Consider the following 18,185-nt stretch of genomic DNA (forward strand, 5'->3'; position numbering starts at 1 on the left):
TGTATTTCTAAGGATGGGGCAAAGCGGTGCTCGGATCAAACTCTGAGCCGCTCAAGGTGAAACTGCTCCTCATGAGGCAAAGCGTGTTGAGATGAAGGGAGAGATATAGTGTGCTATTGAAAAACAAGGAGAAAGAGAAAGCAATCAGAGACCAGATGAGTGTGCATCGTGACAGGATCTCCCCAGGGTCAGGAAACAATGTCACCTCCCACACAAAAACACTCCTGGGGTCAGCAGAAAATACACCAGGCTGGCCAACATGTTGTCTGACTGAAAATACAAGAGGAGGGGAGAAAGTCAGTGAAAGTTGAGCACATTAGAAAATGGGAACATACATGTACAGAGATGAGCAAAGCATCATGTGGAGTATGAAAGCAACAGATTACACAAAACGTGAATTTCTATACTGGTCCATGTTGGTTTATGGATCACCAACAAAAAAGTGTCCACAATAAAGATAAGGAAAATCTTTTGGAAAATCAAGCTTAAAACATTCAACAGAAAATTACTCTTTGTACTCATGTTGGTTTCAGGAAAAAATACAGTTTTCAAGAAAAGTTTACATTTAATGACCAAAAATGAAAAAAAAAAAAAATGTATATTAATATATGAATTATAATAATCATGTGAATTGTTAATTAAGTTTTATTGATTATTACATTTTGGGGAGACGTGACATTTTAAAACCTGAACTGAACTAACCTTGCCATGATGCCTTCCCCCAAATATCAATAAGCACTGAAAGCATTTTTTTAAATATCATTATTTTCTAATTATTAATAATAAAACATTATGCCAAATTATTTTACTCAATACATTACTCAAATTACTAAGTTTTATTCTTATCCACCTCCTTTAATGAGGCTGTTTTTCTTCATTATCATAACAGGACAGTCAGATCACCCTGACATTTATGATTCTGGGCCTCCTAAATTATGAAAGTGAAATGTAATTATAGAGTAATAGTTGCATTTTTATAACAAAAAAAATATATATTTTAAATAAATTAATAGATGCAGACAAAATCTTAGCGTGATGTCACTGACCCAGGACTAAAAAAATAATGGTTGACCAAAGTAAGTCTGGGTGGTCAAGTTAGAGAAGTCATCTTGGCAGAGCTGAAGGAAATGGAGATGAAGGAAATGAGAAATGGTGTAGATGAATAGGTGGGACGGTGAGGGCAGATAAAATGAACTTCAAATATGGAGTGAAAGAGAGACAGGTGTGCTGTGGGGAATAAAATGACATAATGATGGAGCCATGGAATGATGGAGGGAAACTAGATAAAAAAAGGAGTGAAAGGAGAAAAGAGTGATGGGTAGAAAGCTGATTTACATCAAGATGGGCATGACTGTAAATGAGAGGCTCCTCTAGGGATTGTGACTAATTAAAGTGTCCTCTTTTAAAGGGGCTGAGATCAGACTGACAGGCAGCTGTTGGGAAATGCTCAGTGTCAGAGGAAACATCCCATTATGCATTGCTTTCACAGACCATACAACTCGATCCCTAATTACAGTCTGGCCCAGTCAATGTCACTTAGATTCACAAGCGCCAACATTAATGTGCCATTCACACATACATTAAAACTTATAAACGTATATACTCTATATGAGCACTGAAATCAGAGCCTTGTCACTCAACTCGCGGGAAATCAATTTAAAAACGACCACAGCTACACAAACACACAACAGCATACAAACACACAGTGTTGTTATGATACGTTATGGTTCTTCATCTCTTTCTGCTGACCTCTGAGCGGAGTGAGTTCAAAAGGACCCGCACACAATCTCGCACAATCTAGAAATGCTGAAACTAGAGGGGAATTGGATCACCTCTGAGCTGACCCAACCACGGTGACCTCCAGCTCTGTGTGCCCTCTGGCGTTTCAGGGCATCCAATCCTGACCCCTCGTCGTCACCTCGCTCTTTCCCCTGTCTGGTCTGTGCTCGAATCTCCATAAGATCCTGTCAGATCACATCTAATACACCACAGCTCTGATGAACCATCTCTAGCGGTTTCCTAAATGTTCAAATAGGCAGAAAACGTCCCGTCTCTAGGGCCACACACAGAAAAGTCATTACGCGTAGTTATATTGTCTTTCATCTAAACACATGCTCGCTCACACACACACACACACACACACACACACACACACACACCTCCTCTTAGTATGCAGCCATAACATCATTTTCATCTGCATGCCAACGCAACAGTCAATGTGCATGAGAGGACTTCATGATCAGCACGCCGGTTAATACTTCATGAAGTCCTGTCGTCCTTCACTGTATTAAGCAGAAATGTTTTGTCAGTCATTTCAGATACTGTTTCACACATAACAGACCACACACACACACACACACACATTTGGAGGTATGAATATTCAAAATGCTTTAAGAGAGGTTTATATAGCATATAGTACGATTAGATTTGCATAATGCCATTTCATTTCAACATTTTCATGGGCAAGGAAATGGATTCCAATGTTTTATTTACTAACTTAAAATCTTCAGATTATTAGTGACTATGTTAAAGGAACATTCAATACTAAACTCAATCAATAGCATTATGTTGATTACCTTGCACTGAAAGTGAATTTTTGAAGCATGACACATAGGCTATAATTTTCTATAAGTGCTTACATTCATTCTCCTGTTAAAACTTGTGTATTATTTGAGATGCAAGCTCATTTTTAGTTGTTTTAAGGTTTTAGGCGTTAGGTTGTCACTGAAGTTGTAAATTTGAATACAACTTAACAGAGAACCTTTTTAGTAAGAATTGTTTTCTTACTAAAATCATGTAAATCAGGCATATTGTTCATGTTTTGTTGAAACACCATTGAGAAAGTGAGTATTTTAACAGTCACTTCCATTTTAACTGCCTCACTGTAACACAGATTTTGTTGAAATGAAATTCATTTTTGTGGTAATCAACATCAACGTGGTAATTAATACTTGTATATAACTTGAAACGCCTTATTCAAAACTTCAGAAGAGAAGTCCCAAAAAAGCATCCATCACATCTGAGTCCCACCGTGGACCCCTTCAGAGCAACTCGCAGCTCCCCAACCGACTAAAAACTCCCTCTGTACTCAGACTCGCCTTTAATAATCCAAATGAATGGTAGGCTGGTAATAAAACAGGATAGGTGCAATACGGGAAGATAGTCACCTCACGGGTCAGAGCGCTAATATGTTTTCTGTGCTACTCTACATATTCAACAAACCTCATAAAATGAAAGAGAGATGGAAGATAAAGAGCCGAGCACAGCCAGTTCAGCATTCATCCCGTCATTAAGGCCGGCGCCTTTGAATGCGAGCTTTTGCGCAGAAAGACGGATCCTCTCGAAAAATCTGGCGAAAACTAATTCCATTAAAAAAACAATTACAGAATTGAATCCATGTCCCGCTCTGAGGTCATAACTGCCTCTCACCTCTCCATGGTTACTGTTTGTCTGCGCGTTGAGGTAATTATGGGCTGTTTAGTCGAGACCTCAGTGTTTGTGGAGCAGGCCTCAGTCTCTGCATCTGCATGTTACCACGGCTACCCCTGCGGCTTTGTCTCACCATGACCTGTATAATGAGTGTCACATTAGCAACACAACAAATCAAAACCCACAGCTGTCAGCCATATTGTGTCATCCTCTTTTAATTAATATGATAAGTAATGCTTATTAGACGAGTCTGCTTCTTTATCGCTTTTCAATTTGCGCAAATTTAGGCAAGGCTAGAAAAAAGGGGAAGCAGGGCTTTAGGAGAAAAAGCGTCAATACGCGCTGATGTTTTACACCATCCATTACGCTCCACAAACACACACACACACAACACCAGCATTAGCGCTCATTCAGAGCCTTCCCTCAATGAAAACTTCCCATTTCCTGCAAATTGGGAATTCTTATTTTTCATGCGGCAGGAAAAGTTGCTGGAGCTAATCGCGCCTCATTTTTCTGGATGACATCCTGATGTCTTTGAGGAGACGGAAACGTAATCACTGGCCTGTGTCACCTCCACGCTGACACCCGAACCTTTGCTCCTCGAAAAGGAGTGAAGAGCAAGCCCCAGCTGACAGCGGCACATGAGCTTATGAGAGACTGTGATTAAGCGAACACTGCTAATCAATGGAACATTCACTTGGTTTCCTGCACCACAGCTCATTCCCAACTCGCCCTTAATTGGCCTATTCTCTGGTAAATAAGATGAGTTCGCATCCCACTTCAGCAATTGCCAAAATCACTCACATCCCTGTCTCACATACACACAACACCCCATGCGCACACATCGAAACATACAAACAAGCGTCGACTGGATCTGCATGGTCCAGGAGGATATACATACACCTTCATAGAGAGGGGGGGCGGGGAGATAATGAGAGAGTGTATACTAAAATAGAATGTATATTTTCTTTGGAGGTCAAATTTAATTTGATTAGCATTCAAAAACTGAGGACCCCTGGATATTGCAACGACTGCACAAACAATGGGAAGAAAATGTGATCTGAAGTAAGGACAAAATGAACTGAAATTAAGGCCTCCTTGAAATTTGATTTCAGTTTGATTATGGAGTCAAATTGTCTTCCAGGTCAAACGCACAGCTAAAGCACCACCTACAAACAGAAAGGAGAACTGCACAACTGCACTCGAGTTATCGTCTTCACATCTTTCTCTTGCTACTTCTTCAACCACTCTGTACGTTCCAACTAGTGCACTTGAAGTTTCTTCCAATCACTGACCAATACCTCACATACTTGATCCTGATCGATTAATATATTAAAAAAAAAAAAACATTAAAATGCAATTCACACATAATGACCGGGATACATCTATTCTATAATGAGCATGTTTTTCATTTCTATATTAAAAATCATTTGACATTTTTAGGGGCATAAACTCAAAAACTGTCAGGGCGATGCAACTTTTATCTTTTTTTTTAAACTTCTGTCTACCAAACCAAAGACATGTGGTGCAAGCAACAAGAAAAAGAAACATAAAAAAGGAAATTATATCATAGAGAGGATACCTGAAGACCTTTGTTGGCTTTTTTATGACAAGACAAGGTTAGGTCGGATAGTAAAATACCATCACCTTAATAATTATTCATGATACTTGAAAAAAGAAAAAACTTTATCGTAAAAAATATATTTACAGTTTTTGAAAATAATGATTAAGATGAGTACACTCGTATGCATCATGGTATAAAGAAAATACATTATTTATCACTTGATGGTTAGACCATACACCAGTTTTAGTCATGAAATTGTAACTTTTCTTAATAATAGTATAAAGGTTTTTCAAAACCACATGACACCAACATGAATACAGAAAAGTACAGTTCAAAGAACTATTTAAATGTTCTTTTTCTTTCGTGAACACTCTTACAGTATGTGTCATTAACCCTTTGACCAGAACAATTAGGTTTAAGACTCGCAAGTTCTCCAACCTCTTCAACCAAATAAAGCCATTTAGCTTCATGTGAGCGAAATATCCACTACATCAATTAAACTCCATGTTGATTAATCAGTTTTGAGATAAATAAATAAATGAAGCGAGTCACCAAATCCTGTAAATTGCACTGTCTGTGCTGCAGTGACAGAAATGTAAGTGTCACTCAATTTAAGAGAACAGCACTTGTGTCGAAATAGACGCCATTACAGTCCTTTCCATGTAGCACCATTGACTCAAAACGTACTCTCTGACAGGTTTGTGTGTGTGTGTGTGTGTGTGTGTTCGCTCTGACAGGTAAAGTGATGGCAGCGCACACCTACCCTCTCACTGTCAACAACCCTCAGCATTCAAGAGCACACTAAACACCATTACAGATAAAACATACATAAATATTAGTGCAGTGAGTGTGAGTGTATGTGCGTGCCCAGCGCCCTGAAACAAAACACAGGCATACTGTGAGGTCCACACGAGTAAAACGCCTCACTTAAATGTCGTACTGAGCTTAGTTTCATTAAGCAGGTCAGGGTCAAACTCTATAGCAGAGCTTCAGTGGGTGTCGTGGGTGCAGCGCACCAATGGTCAACAAAGCAGGCAGACGCAGTATTATTCCAAACAATAAGATAGCTTTAGCTAAACATTTTATGAACTATTTCAGAATCATTTTACATTGATTTTCTATTTTTTCAGCTGTTTGATATGGGCTTAGTTGAATTTCTGCCACCTAATCCAGGATGTCTTTCATTTTTCTCACAAACCCAAAAAGGCAAGCTGAGAAAAAATGTAATAATTTTGTTTATAAACCCACATTTGTATTAAAAATACATCTTTTCAAATTTGCTGAGAGATATAAAATTTCATGAGAGGGAAGAATATTTCAAGGACATTCAGAAAAAAAATCTAAGGACATCTAGGCTGACCATCTGTAGCATAAAACTTGCCTAATGATCTGATCTGATTGTGAACTCCAGTCTGACAAAATGGTTAATTGACTGTACTTTGAATTTTGGATTCAATGTTAATGTGGATGAACAGAAGACTTTAGTAAAAGATTTTAGTAAGGAAAACGCTTACACTGGTGTCAGACTGCTGTAATATTTTCTAACATGAATAACAAAGCAGAGCAGGTATTAACCAGAAATAGCATGAATGACAGTGGGGAAAACATGATTAATATTAACACCTTTGTGTGAGCTCTTAATAAAATGACTGTCCTTGAAAAATAAATAATTTTAAAACTCTTGCAAAGGCAAGTGCCATTTAAAACTAGAAATGTACCACTCTTGTTCTCACTCTTTCATGTCAAAAAACATATGAATGGACTCTCTGATCTCTCACCTTATGTGTGTGTGTGTGTGTGTGTGTGTGTGTGTGTGTGTGTGTGTGTGTGTGTATATATATATATATATATTAGGGGTGTAACGGTACGTGTATTCGTACCGAACCGTTTCGGTACAGGGCTTTCGGTTCGGTGCACGGTGCACGAACATATTAAGTGGCGGAAGTCTCCGCGTTCAGCGCAAATCCATCCCGCCCTGCAGCTGATTCTAATGTTTTTTCCTATTAGACATTCTCTGGTTTTACCCGTGTTTTACCCGTCGTCACTGTAACAATGAAATAGACTGCAGGGCGAAAAAAAGCTTTTCCGCTTCGTGTGCGCCGCCGCACTCTCCGTTCCGTGGCGTGCGCGCGCGTGTGTGTGTGTGTGTGTGTGTGTCGGCCCGCTGCGGTTTCTGCTCAATGTTCGAGTCCGTGTTTGCGCTGCGCGTTCTGCTCTGTCGTTAACGGCCCAAACACTCCAATCATGTACCGATCACGCACTGGAAAAGCAAAGTCCGCTCAAATAAGGTGAAATTTCTCAGTAGTAACTTAGATTTCTGTTTGCTGAGCTGGTATAGTCATGCTGGCAACAATGGTAAAATGACCTGCTCTGATCACATGCTCTGGTAATAATAGCTTTGTACTATAGCTTTGGACTATATTTTATTTTGATAATTATTAAAAAAGTGGAAAAAAAAAATCGTAAATTGATTGTTGATTGATTATTGAAAAATAATAATACATTAATATATTTGTTTAATATTATTTTAATATAGGGCTATTTTCTGTTCCTGCACTGTAATCATAGTTATTTATTTATATTTTTCATTATATTTTATTATGTGATATTGGTTTGAGACTGAGAGTATTTTATTTAGTGGAGAACTTTGCAGCAGTATTTTATTTCTTATTCTTTTTTTATTTTATATCTATTTTATTATATTTTATTAAAAAGTGTTTAAAAAAGTGTAAACAACTTGTTAAAAAAAGTTTATAGTAATAAACAACCTGCAGTTTAATGTTTGCATTTCTTTTCCTTACTGTACCGAAAATAAACCGAACCGTGACTTTAAAACCGAGGTACGTACCGAACCGTGATTTTTGTGTACCGTTACACCCCTAATATATATATATATATATATATATATATATACACACATACACACACACACTTACTATAGTAACAGTAAATTATGCATAATTACATGCAGCTAACCCTAATCCTAAACCTAACCCTATAGTAAGTACATGTAGTTTATTATTACTCAGTAGTTAAATCTATAATTACAATGTAAGGAGGACACCTTAAAATAGTAAATATATAAAATATATAAAAAGTGTAACCAAAATTGTCCAAAACAATGTTTTAAAATTTCTGTTATTTTTAACATTTTGTCATTTCATAATTTGTTTTGTGATTTAGAACTGCTGTAATGTATTAATTGCTGAAAATCCTATAATCCTGTTCACTCCGTATACCGTGTGACAACGTGCCCCTGCTGTATCAACATGCATCCAATAAATCTGCTTTCAATGACAGTGGAAATATTTAATAGTTTCTTTTTGTAGCCAAAATATAAGCAAGACAAATATAAATATCCCAGGAACTATCCACTTGTTAATTATAATATTTACTTAAGCACATTTTAATATATTGTTCAGTATAATATATAGACAATTTTCCATCCATTTCTTCTTTTCAGCTATTTGATATAGCCGTTTTCAAACTTCTGCCACTGGCACCTAATCCAGGCTTTCTGTCTTTTTTCTCACATACCCAACAGGCAAGCTGAGAAAAAATTCAATAACTTTTAATATTTATAAAACCACATTTCTATTAAAAACATATATTTTCAAATTTGCTAAAAGATATCTAATTTCATAAGAGGGAAAATGAAATGAATGTGAATGCACAAAGTATTGTTTAAAAGAGAGAAATCAACAAGTTAATATTACGTCTAAGATTATGCCATGATAATTAATATATTACTGTATGGCCACACTAATCACTGACTTGCATAGAAAAATTATATAGCACACTGGAACAATTCTTAAAACACTAAGAGGAAAAAAGGGAACATGGAACGTGTGCTTAAAACAGATAAACCTGTAACCTATTGTGCTACAAGCCAGAAGAAAAAGAACAAGATCACCTCATCCAATACTGACTCAACCACAAGAGAAGAGACAAATTAGGGAAGCAATTCACACAAACTGGCAAATAATGCTATCAACATCACATCAGAAAGTCAGCAGACCTCCACTAATTCTCTCCCTAAATGTGAAAAGACAGACAAAAGGAGATAAATGTTAGAGAGGTAATAGTCGTGCATCATCTCCCTTGCATACACATGCCGTCAATAGGACTGCAAGGCCTTGACGCTAATCACTGGTGTTAGATAAAACTGTGAGGGTTAATGGTCCATATGGCTATGCAGCACATGAAGGATCAAGATAGCAGCCAGGCCTCTGTATCACTGCCCTCAACAAATCCATCTCTCGCTCTCTCAATGTTGGAGGGCAGAGGACTTGTTAGGTGGGGGCAATCGATTCAAGCAGAGAGCACTCTCTTACAGCCCAACATTCAAAGCTGCTAAACTTATTGTAAAGTCAGCGGCTGAAAGGGAGGGAGTCTCGCCCTAAAGCGCACCCTTTTGTACCCCTGTCACCTCCGTTCCAGATTTATAATGCTCTATTACAAAAGTGTGCATCGAAGCCCTATTCAATTAGCCTATCAAATTCTTTACGGCCAGATTGTGAATGGGTTATCAGAGCTAGAGATAAGAGAATTTACAGTGCTCGTAATGATTCACAACAAAAGGGTTTGCGCACGCTGTGTGCTGCCTGCGCCTTTATTAAGAAAACAAATAACCTGTCCAAAGTTAAATCATGCATAATACGCTTTAACACAGTAAAGCAACATTACATAACAGTTAGTTACAAATTTGACCGTATTCATTTGAATCGCATTTTACCGCACATAACCATCTGGTGTGTGTGTGTGTGTGTGTGTGTATTACATATATATATCACTGGTGTTAGATAAAACTGTGAGGGTTAATGGTCCATATGGCTGTGCGGCACATGAAGGATCACACAAAGGCAGTGTATATAAAATACACACACAGATTATATAATATATAAAGTATTATGTATTTATATAGGCTGTATATAATTTATAAAATACTTTAATATTCAAGTTGTTTTTAAATATATTAATAAAGATTAATAACTATTTCAAATATATATTATTAACTGATCTTATTTATTTACATAGCATATTCATATATAGTATAGCAGTACATAGCATAATACTATTAAAAAAAAACTGGATACTTTAAGGAATTATCTCACTTGGGCACACACACACACACACAGACAGAGAGAGAGACCTCAGGCCAGCTTTGACATTCATATTCAAACCATAGACCCGCATGTCTCAATTCTGAATGACAAATAGATTGTGACGACTAGAAAATAGCACTCAATTTCCTTTTCACTAATGCAGCCAATACACTGTCCCCCGGATCGATGGAGATGCGCCGTGAGACGCTGACCATTACTGTGATTGAATCTCCACTTTGACGCTCTAATATGGAAGAGACTGTAGTACTTTAAGTACAGCGCCTATTTTAGGCCGAGGAGATGGATTAATACCGTCTCTTTGCTATGAAAGATGGCCCAGCTCTGTATAGCGGATCTGTCTCCGCTAATGCGCATCACATATAAAAATACACTCGCTAAGTAAAGCAGCGAACTGGCAGTCAGAGCTGATGTCAATTTAAAAAGAAGTAAAAGCACATACAAACACAGGTCTCGACACTCGCATTTGCGACTAAAAATAGATGTGTGCAGTAAATGTGTAAAATGCATTTAGGTGCACGTATGCGAATAAAGGTTTTTTTTAACAAAAAAGTTTTTTGAACAAAGACCAATGAACCAATGTTGTCTGTTGGAAAAAATAATAATCACGTGATCCACACAAACAGCACAGCGCATCATATCGCGTCCCTATGCTAAAAACGTGTGTAAAGCGCGCCCGCGCCGCTGTCTCCTTTCCACAAGCGCATGCGCGCTCCCGTAGCGTCTGTCGTTGCTATGCAACCATGAACTGCGCTCTCCATGATGACGAGGAAGTATCAGCAAATGATGAATTGATTTCTAGCCCTTGCATTAGCTTTACTAGATACAGTGAGGAAAATAAGTATTTGAACACCCTGCTATTTTGCAAGTTCTCCCACTTTGAAATCATGGAGGGGTCTGAAATTGTCATCGTAGGTGCATGTCCACTGTGAGAGACATAATCTAAAAAAAAAATCCAGAAATCACAATGTATGATTTTTTAACTATTTATTTGTATGATACAGCTGCAGATAAGTATTTGAACACCTGAGAAAATCAATGTTAATATTTGGTACAGTAGCCTTTGTTTGCAATTACAGAGGTCAAACGTTTCCTGTAGTTTTTCACCAGGTTTGCACACACTGCAGGAGGGATTTTGGCCCACTCCTCCACACAGATCTTCTCTAGATCAGTCAGGTTTCTGGGCTGTCGCTGAGAAACACGGAGTTTGAGCTCCCTCCAAAGATTCTCTATTGGGTTTAGGTCTGGAGACTGGCTAGGCCACGCCAGAACCTTGATATGCTTCTTACAGAGCCACTCCTTGGTTATCCTGGCTGTGTGATTCGGGTCATTGTCATGTTGGAAGACCCAGCCTCGACCCATCTTCAATGCTCTAACTGAGGGAAGGAGGTTGTTCCCCAAAATCTCGCAATACATGGCCCTGGTCATCCTCTCCTTAATACAGTGCAGTCGCCCTGTCCCATGTGCAGAAAAACACCCCCAAAGCATGATGCTACCACCCCCATGCTTCACAGTAGGGATGGTGTTCTTGGGATGGTACTCATCATTCTTCTTCCTCCAAACACGTTTAGTGGAATTATGACCAAAAAGTTCTATTTTGGTCTCATCTGACCACATGACTTTCTCCCATGACTCCTCTGGATCATTCAAATGGTCATTGGCAAACTTAAGACGGGCCTTGACATGTGCTGGTTTAAGCAGGGGAACCTTCCGTGCCATGCTTGATTTCAAACCATGACGTCTTAGTGTATTACCAACAGTAACCTTGGAAACGGTGGTCCCAGCTCTTTTCAGGTCATTGACCAGCTCCTCCCGTGTAGTTCTGGGCTGATTTCTCACCTTTCTTAGGATCATTGAGACCCCACGAGGTGAGATCTTGCATGGAGCCCCAGTCCGAGGGAGATTGACAGTCATGGTTTAGCTTCTTCCATTTTCTAATGATTGCTCCAACAGTGGACCTTTTTTCACCAAGCTGCTTGGCAATTTCCCCGTAGCCCTTTCCAGCCTTGTGGAGGTGTACAATTTTGTCTCTAGTGTCTTTGGACAGCTCTTTGGTCATGGCCATGTTAGTAGCTGGATTCTTACTGATTGTATGGGGTGGACAGGTGTCTTTATGCAGCTAACGACCTCAAACAGGTGCATCTAATTTAGGATAATAAATGGAGTGGAGGTGGACATTTTAAAGGCAGACTAACAGGTCTTTGAGGGTCAGAATTCTAGCTGATAGACAGGTGTTCAAATACTTATTTGCAGCTGTATCATACAAATAAATAGTTAAAAAATCATATATTGTGATTTCTGGATTTTTTTTTTTTAGATTATGTCTCTCACAGTGGACATGCACCTACGATGACAATTTCAGACCCCTCCATGATTTCCAAGTGGGAGAACTTGCAAAATAGCAGGGTGTTCAAATACTTATTTTCCTCACTGTATATTTATGGAGATGAGAAATAAAAACCCGCCTTGACGCTTTTCCACTGCAAGGTACGACTCGGCGCGGTACTTGGTACGGCTCGGCTCGCTTTGCTTTTGCTTTTCAGTTAATTAGGCGACCGCTTCAAAGTGGGTGGGTTTATTGCTCGTTAAAGTTGCTGAAAAACTGTATCTCTCGCTGGATCCGCTCCTCGGCTATAACGAGAAGAACGTCTGCACCTCGTCCACTGACCAGTCACCACGATTCAGCCATTTCTTTTTTCAAGTTTTTTTTTTTTTTTTTTTCCCAAGTCCTTTAATAAAAATTTAAGTAAAAATAACACATAATTAAAGGGATAGTTCACCCAAAAATGAAAATTCTGTCATTGAATACTCACCCTCATGTTGTTCCAAACTCGTAAGACTTTCATTCATCTTCGGAACACAAATGAAGATATTTGAATGAGCTTTTATTAGCTTTCTGTCCCTCCATTGACAGCTACGCAACTACCACTTTGATGCTTCAAAAAGTTCCTAAAGAAATCCATATGAATTGAGCCATTTAGTCCAAATTTTCTAAAGAGACACGATCGCTTTATATAATGAACAGATTGAATTCAGGCTTTTATTAACATAAACATTCATCAGCGAACATAAACAAAAGCTCAACCGAACCTGCTTGACATGGGAACAAACCTCTTGGGGAAGCTCAAACGTGCTGCGTAACACGAGAATGAACCTCATACTTGAGCTTCCGTTTACCATAACTGATGCGAGTTGATGAATGTTTATATATGTGAATAAATTAAATCTGTTCATCAAATAAAGTGATTGTGTGTCTCTTCAGAACATTTGGACTAAACCACTCAATTGATATGGATTAGTTTTATGATCTCTTTATTAACTTTTTGAAGCATCAAAATGGTAGTTGCGTAGCATAGCTGTCAATGGAGGGACAGAAAGCTCTCAGATTTCATTAAAATATCTTCATTTGTGTTCCGAAGATGAATGAAAGTCTTAACATGAAAGTGAGTATTCAATGACAGAATTTTCATTTTTGGGTGAACTATCCCTTTAAATACTGCTTTACGGCAGAAAAAAAAACTGAATGTACTTTTTGCATTCAAATAAATGAAATAATTTTGCTTATAAATGTCTCCTTGTATCCCTTTATTAAGGAAAAACTATTTTTTTTCATTGCGCCCCTAAAGATCTTACTGCGCTCCTAAATTTTTCAACTTCTGAGAAAAGTTAGCGTCAAGCCAATATTGCCAAAAATAAGTGTGCATGACCTATGACCCTGTCAAGCTGCATATAGTGTGTGTGCAAGCAAAGGAAAGGATATCTGCAATAAAAAAAAAAAAACGCTGAAAACCGCCTGGACTGTTTACCTGAGAGGGAGTGATTGACATTTGGACATCTGTCAATCAAATATTCAATAGTAGAGCCCGATAGTGGGCACGGATCTTTGTTGTCATGGATACGGCTGTAGGTAAAAATGTGCAGTTTGCAGAGGCCCTGCGTCCTCATTCAGGTAGCAGCCAGGGGTGTGTTCCCATGCCAACGCCCATCTATTTATGAATGTAGTAAGAAACAAGATGAGTCTTTCCTTTCACCCATGTCTGAATGTCACATCTTGTAATTTATATATTTATATATATGTGTGTGTGTGTGTGTGTGTGTGTGTGTGTGTGTGTGTGTGTGTGTGTGTGTGTGTGTGTGTGTGAAGCCATGTCTCTCTGAAAGGGAGGTAGCAGTGAACAATTGCACATATAATGGTGAGAGAATTTCCTGTCACTATACTTTAATTATACTTTTGGGGGTTATTGATTCAGCTTTTGATGTTTAATTGTAAAATAAATCTAATCTTATTTAACCACAATAATGACATTTGCACTTTTGGTAATGTGTGGTGAGTTATTTTTGCTGGATAAACAAAGGGAAAGAAAGCCACTGTGTTTATTAATTATTGGGCAACATAATCATGTATCATTTTTTTCCCTAATTTTTTTTTTATTAAATCTGAGTTAATTAGTTACTCTGTCTTTAAAGTGTATTCCGCATGTAGTCCAATTACAAATTGCCCTTTGCAAAACAAATAGGCAACTGTTCAACCTTTATAAAGCGAGTCTCATCAGCGCAGTTAGATCATGTAAACAGTCTCTTATAACAGTCTTGCGCGCCCTCTTCAGGATCAAGCCAGATACTGCACATTACCTGTTAAAGGCATAGTTCACACAAAAACGACCATTCTGTCCATTTACGATACTCACTACCAAAATGGACTTTCTTCACCATTTACTTCCATTGTATGGAAAATAGATGCAATGAAAATAAATGATGGCTGAGGCTGCCAGTGCAGCATAAGATTGCTTGTGTGAACTACATGAGCATGAGTAAATGATGACAGAATGATCCTTTCTGTGTGAACTTTTCCTTTAATAGAAACACACAAAGCTTAAAGGAAATTGAATTTTGAAATCAAAATTCCAAATACATCCACTGGCATGGATACAGTGTCTCTTGTGGCTCGCGCACAGTCTTCACTCGGACGCCGCTGAGACTCTCTATTCGTTTCTCTATTCTCTATACACGTGAAAATTCTCGGCACTAACAATATATATTAGTACAGTAGATCTCATTAAATGGCAAATTAAACCCAATGTAGCCTACTATTGAAATTGATTTCTGGACATCGTAATGTTATTTTTTCCGAAAATTGTTATTGTAATGTAGGCTAAACATATTGTACACATATCTTCTATAGCAAACCCCTCCCCCCCCCCATTTCCTGCCCAGGGGGCCAATGTTCCGGAAAACATTGAAGCTTCCCCGGGCGCCGCCATTGATTAGCATTCCATTGACTCCCATTCATTTTGGCGTCACTTTGACAGCGAATAACTTTACATCTGAGGTGTTTAAAGACTCCATTTGTCCATTATTTATTTCTAAAGAAACACGAAAATGTATAAAAGGCTCCATTACCTTGTATCTTACATTATGGCCCCGTAGAAGGCGTTTTTGTAAAAATAGGCTAACGATTGCGTCAAAACCACGCGACTCTGTCGCACAGTAGAGAGATTACCGTATGGACAGTAGGAGAAGCTCGCGGGCAATCGGGGGGATGAAGAGGCAAAAATGACAAAATAATTAATCAGAATACTTAGCAAAAGTTGCTCCTGCTCCTAGCTCATGGACACCTCCTACTCACACTCTCCGTCTCTGCAAGTTTCGGAAGGGAATGATTCAGATTTCTCTTGGCACAGCTACTAGAAGACAGACGAAACCTAAACCCTGTCTCTTTTTGTTAAATTTCAGTTTTATCAATAATAGCCATTATAAAAGTATACGTAAAAGGTACAAGAAGCTATACAAATAAAGCAAACAATTCAGTCAAACATACAAAGTCAGCGCTCTAGTCTAACCATACAACGGTAAAGTTAAATAGCTTATAAAGTTATGAAACTTCACTTAGCCCGCAGCCAAAACGATTGCAGGGAACAAATTATAGATTCACGAGAGCAAAAATCGCCCGTTAGATATACACAAGACGAATTATATCTCATGTTTAACCACTACAGAGACGCCAGAGTCAGCGGCAAATGTCAGAAGGACTAGCCGAGGAAAGGCTGTTCCAGGCGGGGTACATGAGCGCCGAGCGCCCTGTGATCGTCTGGATCTCACAACCTGGATATATTTTCATAAATCTTTATAAATAAACCACAGATTTGAGCTTTAAACAACTACATTCTCGCCTGAAAAACTACATTTCATGATACAAAAACAGTAGTATTATATTTCAACTGTATATTAAAAAAATGGCGCTTCTTATGTTGTCATTCTCCTTGGCGCAGCCTATGCTCGTTATCAGCTGTCAATCAAGCTGTCAATCAAAGTTAACCACGCCCTTATTTGTCATACATTTTATATCTAAATACTATCTAAACTAACAAGTTAGAAAAAAATTCACCCCCCTCACAGTTGTCAGGCACTCGGAACCTATCGAAAAATACAATAAAAGTCCATGGGACCAACCTGTAAAAACATGAATTTATGCTGTGAAAACGGACATTTTAACATGGTGGTCTATGGACATTTGCTCCCTTTTGGGACCTGCCCCTAGCGGATTTTAGATGTATTGCAGTTTTTCGCACTTCCGGGTAGGCTTCATTTCTCAGATTAGAATGTTGCAGCTTGGTGCAGAGACAGCTCTGCGTGAGTGGTATTTACGACAGTAACGTTAAATACAAGTACTCCACAGCGACTCTAGGGGTCGCTGTTTGACAAAAACGGAAACTGCATAGTATGCCTTTAAAAGATTGAGCTTGGTCTGGTGATAGCCAGACTACAATAACTATACATTGTTCATTCAAAATTTACAATAGTTCTTTAAAATACACCATTTAACTGTACTATTAGTAGTAAGCTGAGCAACAGGCAAATAAAATATTAACGCTATTAAAAGAACAGTAGGCCTAGTCTATATTATAGGGACAGTTAGGCTAAAATCAATCTATCTATCTATCACTGGTGGGGAGCAACCCAAAAGTGGGCTGCAAGTCCGTTTTGAGTGGGTAACAAGCAGAGATTGTAGTCGAAAGAAACAAACGCAATTCTAAATGTTTTTCTAATGCGAGACTTTTATTTTGAAAGACGTGCGTAAAAGCTGTTGACAAACTGTGTCTAACAGAAGTAAGTAAAGCGTGCTGCTGTCAAATAAAATGTTGTCAGGCTATATCTCAGTGTCATTATTCTAATTATTTTCGTAAATTGGAAAAAAAAATTCTCACCTCAGAAAAACAAACTTTCCTGTCAGACATTATAGCACTGTTCTCGTAGCGCGCACTCTTCGATTGCACACGCAAATACATAGCCGCGTGCTGTAGGATATATCACTTCATTATATATAAAGGGCAAATGAAATTACAAGCATGCATTGTTTTTTGTTATGTTTTCAATTAGTTGTGCCTAATGGTTCACGTCGAACTTGTAACCCGAAGGTCGCAAGTTCGATTATCAATTTCCAGCAGGAAACGGCTGAGGTGACCTTGAGCAAGACACCTGAACCACTAGCCCACTGCTCCGGGACCAGGTGTGTGTGTCCACTACTGACTGATCCTAATGTGTGTGCACTTACTGATGGGTTAAATCAGACTATAAAAAAAGATGGACAACGCACCTTCACTATCTTCCATTGTAGGAAAGTGTGTCCCAAATCCCAATATGGCGCTGACATCTTGCGCTGATTCGGGACTCGAGTCTGCGCAGTAGTGAGTGAGCATAAAGTGGAGCCGCACTATCAAGGTCCCGCCCATACTCCAGCAGAATCGGTTAGTACATTTTAGTACAAAGTTAGTACACAAGAACAACTCATTATTTCAGCGTGAAATAAACAGTTATGAAAATGTAGAAATTTAAGTTAAAGCTCCAATCTCCTCCCGAAAAAAGTCTGTTAGTGCTTCAGTCACTACTCACTACTTCGCTCAGAGAAGCTGTCAATCTCATCTGTCAATCATGACACACTCTCATATTTGATTGTTTAGTTTGTCTTATGTCCAATTAGTTTACATGTAGAGGGTGGGATTTATGAGCAAAACACAACGTTTTTGGCTTCACTTTTCAGGACTTGTGTGGCACACTTGGGTTACAGAGGA

General features: G+C 38.5%; 1 protein-coding gene across 3 annotated transcripts in view; it reads right to left on the minus strand.

Moving 5' to 3' along the window:
• Positions 1–17,788, minus strand: part of LOC307164505 (uncharacterized protein) — a 103,004-nt gene extending 85,216 nt beyond the window's left edge. The window contains exons 1-2 of one of the 3 annotated variants that reach the window (XR_013822295.1): positions 17,711–17,773; positions 192–270 (exon numbers count right to left, since the gene is read on the minus strand). Coding sequence is in view for 1 of the 3 variants with exons in the window: in XM_079881426.1 (XP_079737552.1) it covers positions 17,711–17,767 (57 nt within the window). In the remaining 2 variants the exon portion in view is untranslated. Of the gene's footprint in view, positions 1–191; positions 271–2,249; positions 2,283–17,710 lie in introns of those variants that run through there. The other 2 variants (XR_013822296.1, XM_079881426.1) reach the window with 2 other exon arrangements.
• Positions 17,789–18,185: the final 397 nt, after the last annotated feature.

This window comes from Squalius cephalus (genome assembly GCF_949319135.1).
Source record: "Squalius cephalus genome assembly, chromosome: 9".
Taxonomy (NCBI): Eukaryota; Metazoa; Chordata; class Actinopteri; order Cypriniformes; family Leuciscidae; genus Squalius; species Squalius cephalus.